Source organism: Puma concolor, chromosome B3 (genome assembly GCF_028749965.1).
Source record: "Puma concolor isolate L17-30 chromosome B3, mPumCon1.1.hap2, whole genome shotgun sequence".
NCBI lineage: Eukaryota > Metazoa > Chordata > Mammalia > Carnivora > Felidae > Puma > Puma concolor.
The window spans coordinates 120,121,585-120,143,669 of record NC_141672.1 but is presented as its reverse complement, the minus strand read 5'-3'; the positions used below and the strand labels follow the sequence as shown (position 1 = coordinate 120,143,669).

Genomic DNA, 22,085 nt, shown 5'->3' with positions numbered 1-22,085 from the left:
AGGATGGCTATAGCTCACAGCCCACCATAGCTGATGGGACTGAGCTAGAATTCTGAGGCATGGCCTATGGGGGGACAGACAGAGGGAGGAGCAGCACCACTGGCCCCGCACCCTCCTACCAGCTCCATCGCAGACACCACTTAAAGCTGCCCTGGATGTTCTCTGGCCTGATTCTGTCCAGATCCAAATGTTCACATGAGCGGGCCCCGGGCTCGCAGAGGTCTGCCTCCACGCTGTGAAGGTCCTCTATCAACGCACCTAACTCCTTGTGCCTAAAATTGGTCCATTATTGTGTTCATTGCAGTTTCCAGTGCATTCCAGTTTGCTGGCATAATTCACTGGATCAGTCTGGTCATTCTCTCTGTGTTCTTCTCAGAGGTAGGTAAAGACTGGGGCCCTGGGACTTCTGTAGGGCAACTCCTGCCCTGGGGAGACCAAGCTTTATTCTCTAAATATTTACTAGCATCCAGCCCTCTTCTAGCCCTCAAGGCTGCAAAGAGGGAGAAACAATACAGAGAACTGAGCTCTGTGCTGGGAAATGACGCTGGAGGGGCAGCTGTCGACCCCTTCAGGGAGGCCTGGGCCCCAGGAGGTGACCCCTGCATGGAATATGAGAGGATGGGCAGGTGTTGTCCAAGTAAGGGGCGAGGATGACATTTGTGAAGGTGAGACTGAGTAGGGCGTAGCTGAAGGAGAGCAAATGGTCATGTTTACAGTAAGGAGCTATAGATAAGAGTCTGGGCTGATGCCTCGGGGGCCTGGAGGTAGAGAGAGCAGTTTGGAAGCTGCCCCTTGAGGGGGGATGCTCAGGCCTGCAGAGGGCAGAGAGGATGGAGTCGCATGCCTGGCCAGTGGATTGAGCAGGTGCTGCAGGACCATGGGGTCTGGCTAGGCCGAGAGCTGCCCCCTTGGTATGAACAGAGGGGCACATGAACAAAGTGGTGGGATCAGGGGTGAGAGGCTCCCTTTATCAAGTCAGCCAGTAAAGCCCAAGTCGGTATCTCTAAGTGTCAGGTATCTCTATGTGAGAGGTATCTCTATGTGAGATACCTAAGTCAGTATCTCTATGTGAGAGGGGAAAAGCTCCTGGGGCCTTGTGGGCACTGGGTTTAATGCCAGCTGGTAGCCCAGCATGGGACTGAAATATGTGGTAAACCAAATCCCAGGACATTGCTCTGCCTTTACACAGGGGTGCATGACACTTCTTTCAAGCAGTTTCCAGACTGTCACACTGATACCCTGGCCTGCATTTCAGTGCTGTTGACTTGGGCCTGCTGCAGGAGGGGTCTCCCAGGGTGACTGGCAAGGCTGGGCTTTATCTTGTGAGCAGTGGCGGGTCATTGAGGGACTGGAGAGTTGCATGTGGAAATCCGGTTCTTCTCAAGAGAGCAGAAGGCTAGTCTAAGTCAGGTGGCTGGTCACTGCCCCTCTCCACCCATGTGCTCTACCACCACTGCCACAGGTCCACGTTAGCTCATGCAGAGCCCCAGTGGGGCATTTCAGTGGGCAGCAGGCATGGGGAGAATGGCAGGGGAGAAAAGGCAAAGAGCCTGTTGGGAAGATGCATGCACACACAGACACAGACACACACATACAGATCAGTGGGTGCTGCTTCCCTGGTGGCAAAGGGGCCTCTGGGTCTCAGAGCACAGCAGAACCTTGAAGGACAGGATGAAGTGGGAAAGGAACCTCATGAGTGAAGGTATGGAAGTACAGAATATTTTGAGACCTGATCAGGAAACCCAGGGAGTTAAGAGTCCCAAGGTCCTCTTCTGGGCCAGCTGGAGGCCCTATATGATGGCCCTCGATACCCTGCAAAAATCGGGAGGGTTGGGCCTCAGGCCTTCAGTCCAGAACCCTGAGTCTGGGTGTGGGGCTGGGCAGCAGGCATTCCAAGCACAAAGCGTTCTCTTTCCAGGCCTCGACTCCTGCAGTCCACGGAATTGGCAGGCAAGCCTGGGCCTGAAGCTGTGAATGTGGGGGCAGATCTTGACACTGCCCCTCCTGGGAGTGTCCCAAGCGGCTCGCTGAGACCGCTGCCCTGGAGGTGCCTCAGTACCCCCTAAACAGTGCCTGCTTCCCAGTCTGCTGCCTTTTTAGGGTCTTGCCCTCTCCAGCTCCCTGGCCTCCACTCACCATGATTCCCTCCCACAAACACATGGGCCAAGGCCAGATGTCTCCTTGCTACAAACCTCAGAAAATGTGTCATGTGTCTGTGACTGCCAACAAAAATGTTTAATCAGTTGTTGCGGTTCTTCCATCTATCCCTCCGCTTTGGTTTTATTGCCTTTGCAGAATTTATTACCCAGCGTGAATTTGGCATTCCCTTCCTGTCACTGCCGGAGACAAGCCACCTGAAACAGACAAGCCCCTGTGCAAAGGAATCTCAGTCTCAAACCCCCCACTCACTCCCATTCACACATCCAGAGGGGGATGGGCCTGGGGCTTCCCACAGGCCCAGCTGGAGGAGAATGACTGTGCCCCTGACCTTGGACCTTGTCGAAGAGAGGGTTGGGTGGAGCTGTAACAAGGTAGTAAGAGCAGAGTAACAGGTGGAGCAACAGAGGGCTAGCAGTAGAGTAACAGGAGAGATCTGTCTCCCCAGCACACCCTGACCAGCATGAACACAGGGGCTGGGACAGTAATCTTGTGATGAGGCAGCCCAGCTCATGAGCCTGGGCTCTCACATGCCATGGAGTGCCCGGAAGAACCAAGCATCAGAAGGGGCTAGAATAGCCTCATAGATGTCCCCCTAGCCTGTTCCTCAGAGGGTTTGGAGTTGTGTGACCGGAGCACCTCCGGTGAGAAAGGCCAGGGCAGCCAATTTCCCTGAGTAGTGCACCACGCCAGTGTATTTGCCCCCTGAAAATGCCAGTTGTACCCTTTTAAAAAATCACACGGACAAGGGGAGTAGCCTGGGGTCACACAGCCAATTCTAGCCCAAACTGGGCCCAGGCTTCTGGGCTCCTAATCTGGTCTGTCACCGCTGCATATTTTTGTGGTCCTGGTGCCAGCAGGTTGTGAGGGGACAGAGAATCTTGGAGAAGGGCTGCCAGGGCCAGGAGCTGAGAAAGAAGAAGTCCAACCCTACAGTGCATCTGACCCCAGACCCAGTGCTACTGGCTCATCCTCCTCTAGTGTGACGTCTGTATCACTCCTTCAAGGCTGAGTGGGAAATACTTCCTCCGGAAATACCCAGAGATATGTCTCTGGGCCACAGGTGGGGGGGGTCTCTCCGGGACTCCAAGACTGGTTAGACTTAATGCGTGGGTGTTAATTCACAGACAAATTCTACAAAGGTTTGACCCAAAGGGCTCCTGATGCCGTGGTACCTTTTGACTTGTTTGGAGCAATATTCCACTCCTTGTCTCCACTGAGCTTTAGGACAACCCAGAATGTGGGTGTGACATTTTACAAGTTGGGAAACTGAGGCCTGGGAAGGCGTGGAAAGCTGCCCAGGGTCTGCAGGAGTGACAGGCTGGACCAGAAGGTGGGTGTGTAAGTGCTCCATGTCGTCCTTTGCCCATCTCTGTGCTCTGAGGGCTCCTTCAGGGAAGATGGGTTACTCCGTTCTGTGCAGGCCCCAGAGGACAGATCTAGACTCAAAGAAGGGAAGCATGAAGCTGCTTTGGGCTTAGTTTGAGGACATCTGTTCAAACAGGCTGTGCTATTTTCCAGTGAGACAGATGCTTCTCAAAGTGGTAAGAGCGAGTCTCCCTCAGTCGAGCAGTCTGTGCGGGGTCCCATGGTGACCAAGGTGAAAGCGGGTGCCCTCGAACTTTTCCTGGGCCCTGATATTCCAGATGGCTCTGAAGCACCCAAGAACGAGCAGAGCCTTTGGGATCCAGATGGAGAATTGTACAAATGGTGTTTGCAGAAACACAGGCTGCCCCACCCTTGGCTGACACCAGGACCAGCCAGCCACGTGCAGCCAGGGGGTCCAGCTGCTTCTCTTCCTGACTGTATAAGGATTTAGGGCCTGGCCAGACTGGCCACCCTGCAGCAGAGCTCCAGTGCAGGCCACGAGGTGTTGGCCCTGTCCCCTAATGCTGGGTGTGGGGGGATCTGGAGAAGCCCAGCTCTTTTCCTGGAAGAAGAAAAAGCTGACCCATGGCTGGCCCTCTAGATAGGAGCCTCAAAGCAGTGGTGGCAACAGCTGCTTCTTCCTCCTCCTCCTATTATTATTATTATTTTATTGAGGTAAAGTTTACATAATATGGGGCTCGAACCCACGAACTGTGAGATCATGACCTGAGCTGAAATCAGGAGTTGGATGCTTAAATGACTGAGCTACCCAGGTGCTTGCACATAACATAACTCCTTAAACTCTACCCTCTAGTGCATTCAGTGCATAACCAGTGTTGTACATGACCTCTTTCTAGTTCCCAAGCATTTTCCTCAACTCTCAAGGAGGCCCCAAACCCATCACGCAGTCACTCCCCATTCCACCTTTACCCAACCCTTGCCGACCACTGATCTGCTTTCTGTGTCTGTGAACTTAACTATTCAGGATATTTCATATTAATGGAATCACAAAATACATGGTCTTTTATATCAACATGTTTTCAAGTTTACTCACATTGTAACATGGGTTAGTGTTTCACTCCTGTTACGTCTGAATACTATTCCTTTGGATGGATAGACCACGTTTTATGTTTCTGCCCATCAGTTGATCAAGGCTTCTTAGGGCCACCTCCTCTCCCAAGGCAGCCTCTCAGTCTTGAGGGAGTGTGGCCTGCCCTGTTACCTGTGCCGTGTGCCAAGAGAAGGCCAGTGCCAACTGAACTGAACCAAGGCCGCCTCTTAGCAAATCATCAGTCACCCCAAGATTCTGGATTCATGAGGGGGTCCCCCTCCTACCCGCTGCTTCCAAGCAGGAGTGAGCCTCAGTAACCACACAGAAGGCAAGAGGGTGGTAGAATGCTTTATGCTGAGAGATGAGGATGCCATTGCGTACCTTCAGAGCCCCATGAGAACTCAACAGAAGGGGGCCTGTTTGGCCACTGACTTGCTATATGTCCTTGGGCAAGTCACCGCCTCTCTCCGTGTCTTGGCTTCCCCCATCTTTGACCTGAAGGTATTGGAGCTGTCCTAGAGGCTGCCTTCCTGACCCCACCTGAGGTGGAGCCACTGCTTGCCCTTAGGGGAGAGTTTAATTTCTGTCTCCCTTTCCAACTTCCAGAGAGGTGGAAGGAAATAAGGGTCCCAGATCTGCCTCACCCCCAGCCGAGGGAGTCCCTGCCCATCCTGCCACTTCCGACTTCCCTTTCCCCATCTGTAACGTGAACAGCAGCTGCCCCGCCACCTCACAGGAAAAGCCTGATAGGTTTATGAACATGCCTTAAACAGACTGAAGAGAAAGAAGTGGGTAAGAGCCCAGAGCAGTGGACTTCTAGAGGGACCAGACTTGATTTAGAAGGTTCGATCCTGCCATCCCCAGCCTGTGCCTCCTGCCTCTGTTGGGCTGGCGCTAGAGCAAGTCTGCAGTGACTTGTTGCTGCTTTTTCAGCACTGCCAGGAGCCCTTTGTCCTCACACCCCAGCCAGGCCCCACCTGGTACTGTGCAGAGATAAAAAAAAAAAAAAACAATGCCACTATGCAGGGTTATGTGGACGTGAAAGGGGGTAACTCACATTATAGATCTGTTTGTGTGTTGTGACACTTTCCTGGAAGATGGCAGCCAAATGTCTCATTTGTAAAGTGAGTGTATCATAACCATTTTCCAGTAGATAGAGGTGCCATAGGGTCAGGAATCTCCCCATTTGCATGGAGGTACGACATTGCTAGTGGTGGCCCTGTCAAATTCCATGTACTTATTTTGGAAATGCCTGTGATTTCTGCCTGGAAGGACTGTCCCGCTTGCTACTGCTTCTCTTACACCTTCCCTTCCTTCAAGGCTCAGCCCAGGTCCCCCTCCTTCACCTCTTTCAGGCATCCTGTCCTCACCAGCCCATGTAGACCTCCCCTACTCTGAGCTGAACCCATTGTTATTTCACTCCCTTGGGCTCAGGTTTTGCCTCCCCTTCTGCTGTGAGCAGTAGGACAGGAGCCTTAGTATATTCTTCTGTCTCCCCTGATCACCTGGTATGGGATTGGGCATCTAACACTCATCATTGAAGGAGTGAATAAACATCTGAGAAATTATTCTTCAAAATCTCATTTCCATTTTTTCATTTGCCATGACCTTGGCAGTGATCTTAGGGAGCGTGAAAGTCGGATACAGAGATGAATTTTTTAGACAAGTTGGAATGTACTACTTTAGATAGTGTCAAGCTCACTGTCATTGGAAGTTTGCAGGCTCAGGCTAGATGACCCACTCATTGGGCTACTGGATAAGGGATGAAAACAACGGAAAGGGGTTGGGCCATGCAACATAACATTTAAGGTTCTCCCTCCAGCTCTGAGATTCTAGGAATAATTTCAGGTCCAGAATGTTCCGCTTACCTCACATCCTTTGTTTGTTTGTGTTGAGAGAAAGAGAGACTGAGGGAGTGGGGCAGAAAGAAAATCCCAAACAGGCTGCACACTGTCAACACAGAGCCCGACTTGGGACTCAGTCCCATGAACCGCGAGATCACAACCTGAGCCAAAATCAAGAGTCCTATGCTTAACTGACTGACCCACCCAGGCGCATCTTACCACCACATTCTTAGCAACAACTGATCTGGGCAAGTGGGGAGAACTGGGATGATACTTCTAACTCCTGGAGGAGGTACCTAGTAGGAAAGAAGCCTGTCCTCACTGGCCCTTGGCCTCAGAAGCAGACTGGGACCTCATTCTGGGCCATCAGGGTAACATTCAAAAAGAGCTGGGAGGCCACCAGACAAGAGAATCCATAGGTTGGGTCCCTGGTGACTTCTCATGCTTCATCTACATTAGAGTAAGCACTGAGGCTCTATCCAATCACAAAATAATCTTTTTTTTTTTTTTTTTTTTTTTTTTATGAAATAATCTTCATGTTTACAAGGATAATTCCGGCTATTGTAGAAAATTAAGAAAATATAAACAAGCCAAAATAAGAAAATAAAAATCACCCACATTCTCATCACCCACAGACAACCACTGTTAATTCGCTCTATGTCCAGTGAAACTTTTTCAATGGTCCAGTCAAGTTGACACGTAAAATTAACCATCATCCCTCCTAATACAGAGGCACTTGACAAATGGAAGCTCTTATTTATTTATTCATTTAGCCAACATTTCTAAGTGACTCTGTGATGCACTGTAGGTGGTGCTGGGTTGTAAGTTGGCTGTAGTTGGCTAAGAAGCAAATGTGTGTATTGAGAGAGCCAGGAAAGGAGCTTAAGTTCAAGCTTAAGGCAGTGATGGAAGACCTTAGAGGGGAAGGAATCTGTCTGCAGATGTGTGAGCTTCCAGGTGGGTGAGATAGAAGCACCTCAGATGGCAGTCATAGAATGCGGAAGGGCAAGAGCCGTGAGCTGACACCACGTGTCTGGTTGTTGACTATGGCAGTGGAGGTGGCAAGACGTCCTGAGAACCCAGGCAAGGCCAGGTCACAAAGGCCCCTCAGTGCCTTGCTCAGGAGTTGGGGTCTTGATCCAAGGGCTGTGGGGAGACCCAGGAGGCCTCCAGGCAGAAGAGGGACATGATGGGGCATGATGAAATTGGCTTTTTAGAGAAATCACCCTGAGAGCTGGGTTTGGAGGAAGGAGGAAGACTGGAATTTGGAGACCATGTAGGAGGCATGGCTCAGCTGTGCAGGGTTAAAGGTTTGAACCAGAAAGTGCAAGTAGAGATGGAGGAAGGGACAAACTGGGGATGAATTAAAGAGCTGTATTTTGTGGGACTTGGGAATGTTCATCACTGGTGGCCAGGGGTTGGGAGGGAGTGTGGCAGTGGAGAAGACAAGACAGAGAGGGGATAGTGATGGGGTTTGCCAAGTCAGAACTGCAGCAGGAGGAGGCCTAAGCCGGACACATGGACTTAGAGGGCTTCAGGATATTGGTGGGAGTTGCAGCCAAGGGTACGATCGTCCAGGGATGTGGGGAGGAAAAAGAGAAGAAACTGGAGCCCTGGGAAATAATCTTGGTATGGAGGGAGGAAAAGAAATCTGCAAAGGTAACCCGAGAAGATACAGGCAGGGCAGTGGGAGGAGAACGCAGAGCATGCGGCTCCCTGGAGAGGAAAGAGGAGTCCTTGAAGAGCAGGGATGTGCTCAGTGCCCCACACGCTGCCAGACTAAGATCAATTGCAGGACATTATCCATGAGATCTGACAACAAATAGTCATCAGTAACCAAGGTGTGAGTGGTTCCACTGCTGTGGTGGGCTCATGTCAGATTGTGGTGGGTTAAGTGGAGACACCTCTTCAAAACCTGGGAGAAGAGAGAGAGAGGAGAGTGGCTTAAGGGAGACATGGGGTCAGTGAGGGATTTTTTAGAACGGAGGAAACTAAAAAGGTTTCTAGGCTAAGTGGAAGTTCTGGAACTCAACTTTGCACATCTGTGTGTTTCAGTCTGCCTCTCACCCCAGGGTGGGCACAGAGAGCACACAGTCAGTGTTCAAGGGACTGACATTTGGTCATGTGGTCCACCACCCCATTCTCTACCCTACAGGTCTTGTACCCATTCTTTTAAGGTAGCTGGGAACCTCCTGTCAAAACGAACCTAGCACCAGGGACCTGTGAACCCATGTCCTCCAGAGGTACTGGCTATTGCATGTGGAGGGGGCTCACATTTCGATCCCTAGGCAAGAGGCCACCCTCCTGGGGAGGGGGCTATGTCTGGCTCATCGTGCTCTGTCTCCATGGGTTTTGACTGTGTGCGGATGGAGGAGTGAAGCTGGTCCCTCTGCTCCTGTTTTGTCAATGCCTAAGCCTAGGAGACACTGTTGTGCTGCCCCACTATCACCCCTCAACCTGCACTTGTTACCCAAAAACCTTTCTTCTGCACACCAATTCAGGAGTGCTTTCAGCCCCTCCCACATTTCTTAATTTTTCCTCATAACTGGAATGTGGATTCCACGTTTTCCTCTTGCTGCTCTAGTTTAACTCTGGGTCTGGGGGTTACTTGGAGGAGGGAGCCAGCAGCTCTCTTTGCAGGGAAAATTTGCCCAAGAGTAGATCTGTTCCTTGAAGAAGTGCTTGGGGCCAGCCCTCTGCACCTAGTACACACTGTGGGTATTCCTTAGGCCAGCCTGCACCTCCCAACCCTGGCCAGCTGCAGGGTTACAGGGACACAGGCTCAGGGCCAGGCATGCACTGCCTCGTTCTCCCCTGCTGGTAGGCCTGGTTTCAGAATGGCTTTGCAGAGAGCGAGGGTGCCAGCCCCCGCTCAGCTCACCAGGCTGTGAACCAGGATCTCCCTCTGCCTGGACAATGAGTACCTTTGAAAAATTTGCATAGAGGCATCTTACAGACCAGCAGATGCTTCTGCCTGTATCCCCCAAGGTTCCCAAACCCTAGGAGCTCATCAGACCCTATCCCAGGGAGAGAAGCTCAGTCCCCTAAAACATGAGGCTTGGGCCTCAGCAGGAAGGGCAGGAGGCCTTGCTGCCACCTGACTAACACAGGGCCTGGATTAGATGCAAGGTTCTCACTCTGCTCTCCTGCTACCTGAAGCCTGAATCCCTTCTCTGGGGAGAGAAGAGAAGTATTCTTCCAGAAAACAGGGCTTTCTGAGGGAAAAGATGAGGGTACTTGTGGTAGAAGGAAGAGGGACTTGAGGACCCTGTTTATCTGTTTCTCCCTGAGCCTGTTTCTGCATCTGTAAGATGGCACGAGAGCTGGGCTTATAGTAATACTCAAATGATACTATCCATGAAGTTTTGCTAAGACTTTGGCCTATTTCACGTGTCAGAGCATCCTTGTCTCCTGAAGGCAAGGTTGGAACAAAGGAGGCTGAAAACCCTGAGTCCCAGGTGGGAAAGAGGCAGGTGGAGCTGAGGATTTGGGTTCCCTTGGACCCTTCCTCAAAGCCCTTTGCAACTTTGGGGGGCAGGATTGCAGGACCGAGGGTCCTAGGGGTGGGAGTGGGTGATAAAATAGTCCCACCTCATTGCCCTGCACTTGTCTTTCCCCGTGGAGCTTCGGGGAGGCAGGCAGCATGGGGTGCTCGTCGCCCTTTGTTCCAGCCGATGTCACATGGTCAGTAAGGGCTGGTCAGAAACAGAAAGAGGATCAGACTTTTGACTCCTCATATAATGCTCTTTCTCCTTCTTGCATCAGGGCATGTAGCCTCCCTGTTTTCACTCGGGAAATTGTCACTTTATACATCCCTGTGGTTCTGGTGGGCGCCCTGGGGGAAGCTTGTTAAAAACGCATGTTCCTGGGGCGCCTGGGTGGCGCAGTCGGTTAAGCGTCGACTTCAGCCAGGTCACGATCTCGCGGTCCGTGAGTTCGAGCCCCGCGTCAGGCTCTGGGCTGATGGCTCAGAGCCTGGAGCCTGTTTCCAATTCTGTGTCTCCCTCTCTCTCTGCCCCTCCCCCGTTCATGCTCTGTCTCTCTCTGTCCCAAAAATAAATAAACGTTGAAAAAAAAAAAAAACAAACGCATGTTCCTGGGCCCTGCACCCAGAGATTCTGATATCTGGATCTCCATGAGACCCCAGGAATCTGCACTGTAGACAAATCCCCAGATGCTGCTGAGGCAGTGTATCCTTGCCTGTACGTTGAGAAACATAGCCACAGCTGGATTGGTCAGCCCTTGGCAGGGCAGTGTGGCCAGGTCCCTGTCTCCATGGATGAGGGATCTCGGCAAAAGATGCTGCAGGGGAAAGCCACCACGTGGGGTGTTTCAGAGCTGCGTTCTCATTCTGGCTTTGACTCTGATTTGGAGCAGCTGTCTCCAGGCCACCATTTCCCCATCTATGCCAGGAGGCTGGACCAGGAGGTGTTTCCACGGCTGCCTTTGGCTGTTCTGTTTCCATGGGCTGGGTTAGGAAGGAAAGGCTTCCCCAGAGGAGGGTGAGCTGAGCCAGGCCTCAGAGGATAGATCCCATGTGGATGAGCCAGCCTGGAGGGAGGCAGGTAGCCAGTGCTCCAGCTGTTCTGCTTGTTTATACATCACTACTTCAGTCATCCACCCATTAAACTTCCATCCCTTCCTGGAGCACAGGGCTCCATGTGTGATGCCTGTTCATCCCCTCATGGGGGGGTCTGGCTGAGTCTCATGCCTGGCCAGCTCCCTCTTCCTCCCCCAACCCCTATCCCCTGGGCTGCTGCCTTGTTTATAGAGAAGTGAGATGATTCCTTTTATATGAGGTTCCCAGAACAGTGAGGCTCAGAGACAGAAAGGAGAATGGTGGTTGACAGGGGCAGGGGGGAGGGGTAGTTAGTATTTAATGTAAATGATGAAAAACTTCTGGAGATGGATGGTGGTGATGGTTGTGTGACAATGTGAATGTACTTAATCCCACAGTACACTTTTAGAAATAGTTAAAATGGTAAAATTCATGTTCTGTGTATTTTACCACAATCTTGAAACAGAAAAAAGAAGGAGGAGAAGCAGCAGCCGGAGAAGTCCTATTTGGACCAGGCCTTGTTCCCCCCTGTCCTGGCCTGGACTTTGTGCCTTGGAAACCTCACAGTTGGGAATTTGGAGTAGATGTGGCTGGTGTAACATTTCAGAGGAGACACACACCAAATTTCAATGTCAGCACAAGTTAGAATGAACAGCAACAACAACGACAACAAAACCCAAGCCCATGTGTGGTGTTCTTACGCCACTTGAGTGTAACATGCAGAGTCAACTTCTGAGTCCAAATGTCAGCTCACCATTCAATGCCTGAGGGACCCCAGGCAGCTTCCTTAACCTCTCTGAGCTTCAGCTTCCCTTTCTGCAAAGTGAGAATCACATGTAAGGAGGGCTGGCCCACGGCCTGGCACGTATTGGTATGAGTACATGGCAAAGGTTAGTTTCATAAAGAATTGGAAGATTCATATCCTATAACCCATCTCTCTGGCAGAAAGGAAACTGAGGCCCAGAGAGGGGATTTGACTTGCCCAAGGCTACACAACCAGCCTGTTACTGAGCTGTAACTTCAGGATATCTTGGACCTCAACCCAGATTTCTCTCCACTCACTTAGAGCTGTCTTGCGGTGAAGCAGGGGTCCTCCAACCTGGAGATAAGGAAGCCATGTAGGAACGGACATCAGGCTGCTGTATGACCCTCTCTGTTCTCAGAGATGCCACCTGTGTCCCACCTACTCATGCCCTCATGGAAGTCAGGATAGTCTTTTCTAAGGAAGAGGGGAATTTTATCAGCTAAGCCTTTTTGTGGCATAAATGTGGGTGAAGATCCATGGGCGTTCTGCAGCTTTGTTGAGTCCAGATGGCTGGCCTTGTACTGCAGCGTGTGGGAGAAGGGACACCACCTGGTGTGAATTACTGTGAACTAGTCATCTTGGTTTAAGGAAGGGCCTACAGACAAATGTACCAGTAATATGAGACCAGCTTTTAAATATTCTCTTTGTAGAAAGATGTACTGTTGGTGAGGAAGCCTCTCCTGAAGGCACGGCATTGGAGTGAATTACTGAGGGTTTTAAGGAATTAGTCATTCATGCATGCATTTGTTCATTCACTCAAACTGTATAATCATTCAGTGTCTACTCTATGTCAGGGATTTGGGGTAATGGAGAGAAATCAGTGTCTCTTGAGCCTTGATCGGGGGATCAGGGAGGTAATCACCACAAGGTATGATGAAGTGTAGTGGAGAGTTATTGGTGTTCAAGTTCTACAGGAATGCCAAGGAAAGAGGCACTGAGCCTGGGGAATGTGGAAGAACTTCACAGAGGTGACACTCGAGCAGATGCCAGAAGGACAGGAAGGCCCTTTCCAGGCAGAGAAGGGAAATGGCCCTGATGGTTAGCACATAGGCCAAGCTGCTCTAACAAGACAACAGAAAATATAATGGGGCTTCAACAACACAGGGTTCATTTCTCTCTCACAGAAGGACAAGTGGAGTGAACAGTGAAAGCAGACATGGTGGTGTGGGGCTAGTGGGGACCCAGGATGCTTCATCTTGCCCTGCCCTCCCTACCTGAAGATGGCTCACCACCATACCTACACACCCACATTCTAGTCTTTGGGAAGAGGGAAAGAGGAGAAGGAACCTAGTGCCTACAGGGCTGGGAAGTATCGTCTTTGGCTACGTAACCATGCTAATTATCCAATTATTCTCTAAGAGAGAAGAGGGCCACTTGGGTGGCTCAGTCAGTTGAGTGTCCAGCTCTTGATTTTGGCTCAGGTCATGATCCCAGGGTCATGGGATGGAGCCCATGTCAGGCTTTGCACTGGGCATGGAGCTTGCATGAGATTCTCACTCTCTCCCCCCTCATCCTCCCCCTCCCTGCACTTGTGCATGCCCTCTCTCTCTCTCTCTCTCTCTCTCTCTCTCTAAAATAAAAGGAGAAGAGATTAAAGGGAAGAGGAGTGAACTGTCAGTCTGCCACATGCAAAGACAAGGCGAAAGAGGAAAGAGCTTGCGTGTTTGTAGATTTGTGGCATGACAGGAGTGCAGGAGATGACTCTGGAGAGGGAGACAGGTTTGAGTGTTGTTTCAAAGGATCCAGGTATATTCTGCACTGCAGGGTGTTGAGCAGGGGCAGGTGGTGGGGAGGGGTTGCACAGATGGTGATGGTGATGCAGACTGGAGCTGAGGCACTCGACCTGTGGTGGAGAGGGCATGTGATCTGAGAAACACTCAGCAGATAGTGAAGACGGTTCCCATTACTGAATAAGGAGGCAGCGGCCCACCCTGATTCTGAGCTCCAGAATCTTCTCTGCTAGGGGGAGGGGCAGGGGCTGGAGAGCAGTAAACATAACCTCTTCTTTCATTTCCTCTCCTCAGACTGTTCTGCGGATTATAGTACTTGGGATCTGGGATTACATCGAAAACAAAATAGAGGTAAAGGCCAGTGTCCACCCCTACCCCCTACCTATGCTTAGCCATCCTGAGAGCTGGAAAATGCCACTGTCCCACCCACCTCAGGGTGGGAGCATCAAAAAGGCCCTGTCCTCCCCCACTGGATGCAGGAGTCCCTGTGGCTGTGCTGTTGAGGGTCGGAAGGCGGGCAGACTGAGAAGGTTCCTGGCAAAGGGACAGTCTAAAACTTCTCTAAATTCTGCAAAATTTGAAAAGTTATTCTTGAATCATTTGGAAAAGCTGTGAAAGGTGTTTTCAAACAAGTAAATCCACTCTAAAATGGCCTGGTGGTCGGAGAGCTGGGCAGGAAACCATACAGGCACCTCCCAGCCTGTGACTCTGTAGAGCATCCAGCTGCTCTGCATCATGTAGGGGGTGGGGTGCAGTGGGTGGAGATGAGGTGCCAAGGAAGCCTGGCTGCTGCTGGGGGGTTTGTGCACTTAGGACAAGGCAAGGTGGTTAGTGTCTGATGCCCAACTGCTTCCTCACCCCCAACCCCACCCAACATCCACATTTTAGCCTCTTTGGGCCTAATGCTGGGAGCAAACATAGAGGCCTGGCCCATGGAAGTCACAGATCAAGGCCAAGCTGGAACAGGCAGATAGAAGGTCAGGGCCCAAGGCTGTATCACCCGTGCTGGGCTCCCTCCTCTCCTAGCCCTGCCTCCCTGCACGGTGAGAGACTCAACGCCAGATAGAAATGAGATACAGGCTCTGGGCTCCTGTTACCCCAGGGGAAGGGTCCTGCGTTCAGCCCCCACTGCCAGTGAGGGATTCAGCAAGGCTGGAACAGGAACTCTAGGACGTGGAATGCAGGCCCCATCCCAAGGGACAAGATGCTGGAAGCAACCCAAGGCCATCTGAACAAAGGCTGGGGAAGGGCTGAGGTCTCTAAGAGGAAAGAGTGCTCAGGGGCATGTCTGTGAGTGGGAGGTCCCTAAAGACTGAGGACTTTCAGGAGAGGCAGCCACGGATAAGGGTGACCTTCTGATGTGGAAACAGACCTCCTGGAGAAACTGGCCAGCACCAGATGCTTTGCCTGTTTCTGGGACATTCAGGAAGGTGGCCCAGGGCACTGAAATCCAATTCCTCTCACAGGTGTTTGACGGGGCTGTGATCATCCTGTCCTTGGCCCCGATGGTGGCGTCCACCGTGGCCAATGGGCCCAGGAGCCCCTGGGACGCCATCAGCCTCATTATCATGCTCCGGATCTGGCGGGTGAAGAGGGTCATTGATGGTGAGTGGTCCAAATGGGTCGGCAGAGCTTGCAGGGTGGTAGGTAGCTGCTATAGAACATGGAGCTATCAACTAAGGAGAGAGACCATGTGATATGGGGTGGGAGGGAGGGATGACCCCGCCAGCCTCAGGGATTGGAGGATGGAAACTATTGGCAACGGAGAGACCAAGCCTGTCACTGCTCACTTGATGTCATGTGTTCAGGAACCATGCATACTGGCCAGATGTCACGTGCAAACACTTGAGCATTCATTACCACATAACTATTTATGGTATGTCTGGATGGCCAGCCCTTCACGTGAGTGCTCACAGCAGGGCCTGCCATTCTGGGAGCAGTGGCTTTGTACATCCTGAGCTTTCCAACGCACAACTACCCTGGCTCCCTGCTGCCTGCAGACTCGCCACTGGCTTTGTCCAGGTTACTGGTCAAGGTGTTGCTCCCCGCAGGGTCCATCTCACCTGTGTGTCCAGCAGGGGGGTGCCCCTCCCAAGCCTGTCGAGCTGCAAACAACTAGAGAAGGTTTCTATGGGAGCTGCTGGCTTGGTTTGGGTTTTGGCTGGTGCTTCACCCAGTTTTAGTAGCACATGCTCCCATATGGGTGTCCATCCCAGTGAGTGTCTGATCCATTCCACTTTATCATTGCCTTTGCTACCATCAGAGGCAAGGCCACCCTTCCTCCTGAGCCACCTCATCTAGAGGGCTGTGCCCTGACCCGGGTCGTTCATGTATTTCCAGAAAGAGTGTGACCCCCCAGAGGAGGGATGCTTGGTTGAAGAGGAGACCGGAAGCCTTGTCCCTGAAGTACAGGACAGGGTACTGGGATGGGATGGGTGGTCTGGGGAGGGGGAAGAGGGTGGAACCAACTCTGGGTTCCAGAGGATGGTCCTTGGACCTCTGGGGACATGACAGGGAGGCCCACTCTCCTCAGGCAGACTAGGCACAGAGCCACCCACAGATGGGCTGGTCTGCCTCTAGGAGGTGGGCTTCTGCTAGAGTGCAGGCAGCTTCAGGCCAGGTGGTCACATGGAGGGGCAAGGCATGACCAGATGAGGAGTCCTAAGCTTTTAAGTTTTTTTTTAAGTAGCAAACCCCTTTCTTCTGCAAAATCTCATGCAGCTACCCAGTGTGAAAAATGGATTAAAAGTGGGGCTGCTCTGGATGACTCGGAGCAGGGCGCCAGAGCCCACCTCCGTGCCCCCTCTCTTCTCCCTGGGGGCATCTCTGAGGATCTTCTGGCCCTTTGGAGCACTTTTAAATCACTGGGATAGACTGCTAAGACTATAGACTGTATAGTATATAGACTCTAAAGTTATTCCAGCCCTGAATTTTGGTTGCAAATGACAGAAATTGTGGCTGTGAGAGTACCCCGACAACCTTTGTCAGGGACTAGGGAGCCTGAGGCAGAAAGGACAGCCTCATTCTGGGGTCTCATCCCTTGGCAGGGCACCCTTTCCCTGTCCCCACCCCATATCCTACCCAGTTAGCAGTGTGAGGTATGATGTCTTGTCAGGGATCTCTTAATCCAGAATCTTTATCAAACTGAAAGGCCCAAGTGGGAAGGCTTTGAGAGATCATCTAGTCCATTCCTGTCATTTGATAACTGGGGAAACTGAGACCAAGAGGGAGAATTGTCACACAGCAGAGCAGGCGATGAGCCAGAAGTGGAAAGTAGGATTGTTGGCACCCACCAGTGTTCTTCATACATTCACTCACCCCCATCTGCTCAGGGCCCTGCTCTTGGCTCCATTTATGAGAACATCCTCTCCCTTCAGGGAAGGAACAGTGCCTTCTGGCTCTTCTCTGCCAGCTGTGGACAGCTGGACACCCTCACACTGATGGATCTTGACAGCCCTTGTGATACTCTTCCCAGCTGTCCCCTCCCCTTTTCCTGATACAAATCAGGCATTGCTGTGCCACTGGGAGCTGCAGGATAGGCATGTGCTGTGTGCACGTGTGGGCGTTAATTTGTTTCTCTTGCCCTGGGTGTGAACTGGCTTTAGCAGAGATCTGAGGAGGCCGAAGCCGCTTGGTCCAGCCTCTGGAACCTAGAGGTAGGTCTGCAGGACATGTGGGCTGCGCTCAAGTTTAGAAGCAAGCAAGAGTTATGCTTTCTCTTCTGCATGATCCCTGCAGCAGCCAGAGAACATCTGGAGGGTGAGACACTGTGGGTGGAAAAGGGACTTGAAGAGTGGAGATGTGGAGATTGTAGAATACAGTGGCAATAGAGGCATGTGACTGGGGTTTCTGTTGAGTCAGGAAGAGCTTGGTTCTGTGAGATATGAGAGTGTGAAGGCCAGAGCATAAGGGTTGGGTCAGGAGTTGACTTCCACAGAGCCCAGAGAACTGCCCAAGGGAGGGGCCTATGGGGCTACCACTGGGACCCTCCAATCCAGAGTCTAGTCTCTCTGCTCTGGGTCTCAGTGTGTGCATCAGTGATTGATATGATTGTCTATGAGTAACAGACCCAGAATAACAGGGACTTAAACAAAACAGAAGCTTATTTCTGTCACATGAGAGTCTGCAGGTAGGCAGTCCGGGGCTGATGTGGCACTCTCTGTAGTCAAGATTCCATGCTCCTCCCATTTTGTTGCTCTGCTGCATATAGTCTACTTTACAAAGTCACCCATGGCCCAAGATGGCTGCTCCAGTGCCAGCCATCACATCCTCATTTCAGCAGCTAGGAAGAAGGAAGAGACAAAGATAAAGAGGCGAAAGGAAAGTTCCAGATGCCTTTTCTTTTTAGACATCGTTATTAAGATATAGGTCACACACCATAAAACACCCATTTGAAGTGCACAATTCAATGGCTTTTAGTATATTCATAGATTCGTGCAAATATCACCAAAATCTAAGCTTAGAGCATTTTTGCCACTTCAGAAAGAAAGCCCATACCCACCAATAGTCACTCCACATTAGCCTCTCAGCCCTGGGCAGGCACTAGTCCACTTCCTGTCTCTATAGATTTGCATCTTCTGGACATTTCATAGAAACGGAACCATATGATATGTGGTCTGCTGTGTCTGACTTCTTTCACCTTGCAAAAACGTCTTCAAGGTTCATCCATGTGTAGCATATGTATCAGAACTTCATTCCTTTTTATTGTTGAATAGTGCTCCTTTGTATGGATGGAGCACGTTTTCTGTATCCATCAACTGATGGGCATTAAGTTTGTTTCCACTTTGGGCTGCTGTGGACATTCATGTACAAGTTTTTGTGTGGACATATGTTTTCATTTCTCCTAGGTACCCAAGAAGTGAATCACTGGGCCATGTAGTCACTGTGTTTAACCATCTAAGAAACTCCTAAAGAGTTTTTCCAAAGTGGCAGTGAGTGAGGGTTCCAATATTTCCACTTCCTCATCAATACCAGCTCCTGGAAGCTGCTGCATCACACCTCTTTCATCCCATTGTCCATAATGTGGTCTCATGGCTGCCCATAACTGCCTAGGAGACTAGAAAACATAGTCCTTGCTCTAGGCAGCTGTGCACACAGCCAAAAGTAAGGGTGTTATCACTAGGGAAAAGAAGAAAAACAGATATCTCAGTCACCACTGGTTAGGATTCTGGCCCTTTTCTACTGCCTGGATGCTATTGGGTACCTAGACATTCCCCCCAAGCCCTACACCCCTGGCCCCTCTAGGAACTGCTCCTGGACTGAACCTGCTGCTGACTGAATGCTGGGACCAGCCCCTTCCCAGCCTGAGCCCTGCTACTGCCAAGTTCTTCACAGAGCTGTCTCTCTTCCAGCTTACGTCCTGCCTGTGAAGGTGGAGATGGAGATGGTCATCCAGCAATACGAGAAGGCCAAGGTCATCCAAGACGAGCAGCTGGAGAGACTGACGCAGATCTGTCAGGAGCAAGGGGTAACGCCCTACCACTTCCAGTCTGTCCAGGGCTGAGGGCCCTGCTGGTGCCTAAAGCTGCAGGAAGCCAGAGCAGCTGGGCCCCCAAGGACACAAAGGGAGCCTGAGGCCCCGAGAGTGGGAAACAAGTCTCTAAGGTCACTCCTGCTCAGCGCAGCCAGGCCTGGGTGCTTTTGTTTTGGTACCACAGTGACCAGTCAGCTCTCCAACCTGAGCCAGCTGAGTCACCAACTCAGTTCATCAGAGTCTTCTCAGCTCAGTGGTCTCTAGAGCAGGGGACAACTTCTGTCTGCAGAGGTTGCAGGCACCAGTGTGGGCCAGTCACCACTCAGGACCCCCCCACCGCGGACACCCCAAAGAGGTGTTAGCAGTTCTCTGTCTTCTAGGAGCTGCGGGGAAGAGAAAAAGGTGACAGGCCCTGGGAGGCCGTGCTCGGCAGAGCCGGGGGGCTGGGCAGCTGGGCCAGGGAGAGGGCTTGTCTAGCTGGGTCCTGCAACAAGGCTCCAGAGCTCTGTAGAAACACAGCCTCCAGTGAAGAAATGTTCTAGTACCCAGTGCGCAGGGTAGGAATGCCAGAGAGGGGACTAGCTAGCAAGGTGGTGGAAGGTGTGTGAGAGGATGGACTGTTATTCCGGCCTACGCCTTGGCTGCTGGGGAGAGGACACTCCACTGCCCCTTGCCCTGTGAGCCACATAAGCTATGCCCCCACCCTTAGTGCCCAGGGCCAATCCAGGCATAGAATGCCCCAGCTGTTTGCCCCACGTGGGGCTGAGCACTTCTGGCTTGCGGTGTGGTGAGGATGCACACCCCTTGGTTCCCTCCCCCTGCCCCATAGCCGAGCACCCAGGCACTCTCAATGAGGGTCTGAGGGCCACACACAGCTGTCGTTCTTGTCAACCTCATGCCTCATTCATCTCGCACGTGAACACTCTGATGGAGTCAGGTGGAGTCACCTGTCATTCTGACAAGCCCCATGCCATCCCGTCTCTTAGCTTTGGTTGTGCTGTGTCCCTCTCCTGAATCCTTACCCCTTGCAAGCTCTGCCTATCGAACTTGTGCACAGCCTGCAAGTCTTTGCTTTTCCACAAAACATGGCACTCCCCCTTCACCACAGCCACTGCTCCTTTACCCGCCAGCCCTTGCTGTTGGCCTCCAGAGAGCATGGGGCACTTGCTGCCATGGGCTGTCATTATTTGCACCCGGGACTGCTTCTCCCACTGAGTGGACTGCTCCACAAGGGCAGGCCTCGCCTGACTCATGTTTTCACTCAGCCCAGCGCCCCGCATATTGTGGGTTTCCTGGCCCCTCAACCCCAACCTCTCATAGCTGGAGGAAGAGCTGGGGGGGGGGGGGTGGAATGGGAAATCTGTGGAATGTCACCACAAATGGATCCCTAGAAATGTCCCACAGGAACTGGCACACAGAGTCTTCAAAATCATCTCCTTGGAATGTCTGTCAGGGAACCAAATCTTTTTATCTACTTTGGGAACACAAAATGCTTATGGGTGATGAGGGGACCTCAGGGGACATAGCCCTCAGGAGCACATTATCCAAGGGATCCTGGGTGTAGGGCGGTCTATCCAGAGCTGTGGATGGGAAGACCAATATCCTAGCCCCTAAGTAGTTGGAGTCAGCTTCATTTTCTCGCCCATACATCTGGTCAGCCAGCACCATCCCAACCTGTGCCGGGCACTAGGAGCACTGTCGTGGAGAGGATTTGGCCCCTACCTTCATGCGGCTCTGGGTGACTCAAGGAGTGTGGCAGGCCCATAAACAGTGTCAATCTGGTGCATGCATGCTTCAGCAGGGACGTGCCTGGGGGCTCTGCATGCCACGGGGACAGGAGAGTGGTGGGTTTCCAGGGGAGCTGACATCGGGCAGGGTCTCTTGGAGACGGATGTCTGGCAGAGGGGACAGATGAGGCACTAGAGTGGCTGTTGTACCAGGGGCGCTTAAGGCCATTCAGAGTATGAGCAGCGGGAGAAAGTAGGAGGATCTGGAGGCAGGCTTGGGAAGGGCCTGCCTGGCTGATCAGGGAGCTTGGGCTCCAGCCTATAGGGAAGGGTGAGGCCTGGAGTGTTAGAAGCAGGGGTAGGAGATCTGATCAGGTTGGAGTTTCTGATGGATCTCTCTGGCTGCTGTTGGAGGCAGGATGGGCGAGGGCAGGAATGGAGACAGGATGCCTGGGTAGAGAGGCCTAGGTTTGGGACAGACAGAGGTATAGAGGAAGAGGGGAGAGGACAGATCTGGGTGACATCCAGGACCTGGCTAGAGCTTAGTCAGGCAGCTCTCAGTCTACTGTCTAATCGGAAAATGAACACTCTGCCTCAGTGGCCACATGATAGACGCCCACAGGGTGCCACATCTGCCCTTCATAAATCACACACAGCCTCCCAGCCCGGCAGAGAACAAGCTGACCCTACAGCAGCCTCACATCAACACCACATGGGCCACGTAGCTGAGAGAAAACCCTAATGGCAACCCCACCCCCAGCGGTTTCCAGCAGGACTCCTGTCCTGAGCCCCCAGAGACCCCGTGTTCCTGCTGTCCTGGTTTAAGTCACCCCCCACATGTGCCCTCCTTCCTAGGGGGCTTGGCCAGAGGGAGACTCCCTTGGATTCTGCACAGGAAAGAGCCAATAAATAAAGACAGATTCCCTCTAGGTAGTGACATCTGGAAAAGAGATGAACAGAAAGAAACAAACCGTTTTAATTTAAAAAACACCTGAAGCCTGTAATCTTAGTTGAGACAGCAGAAAGAGGCAGCTGGACTGGAATCCCAGCGGGATTCACAGGGAGGCCACAGGGAGGGCCACAGGGAGGGCGGGAGGGGGCCCGGTGAGAGCAGAGGAACCATGGATGCTGCTCTCCACTCCACAGGCGGGGCCAGTGGACACCTACCTCATTTCCACCTGTGTTTTGGGACTAGGTTTGAGACTTGACTGGGCTACAAATACCCTTAAAAAATGAGGGTGCTCATGGCGTTATCAGGGCAGCCAACCACTCTGAGAGGATAGCGCCTGGAATGGTTAGGAGAGACTTCAGCAACAGACCTGAGTGCAAAGCCAGCTTGGCCACTTCCTGGCCTTGTAGCTTTGGTCACTGG

General features: G+C 52.0%; 1 protein-coding gene across 1 annotated transcript in view; it reads left to right on the top strand.

Moving 5' to 3' along the window:
- The window catches only part of TMEM266 (transmembrane protein 266), a 74,177-nt gene that overhangs the window by 25,335 nt on the left and 26,757 nt on the right, over positions 1–22,085 (top strand). Inside the window, exons 4-7 of the mRNA XM_025919975.2 lie at positions 305–378; positions 13,808–13,864; positions 14,980–15,118; positions 18,865–18,980. Coding sequence (XP_025775760.1) covers positions 305–378; positions 13,808–13,864; positions 14,980–15,118; positions 18,865–18,980 — 386 coding nt within the window. The remainder of the gene's footprint in view (positions 1–304; positions 379–13,807; positions 13,865–14,979; positions 15,119–18,864; positions 18,981–22,085) is intronic.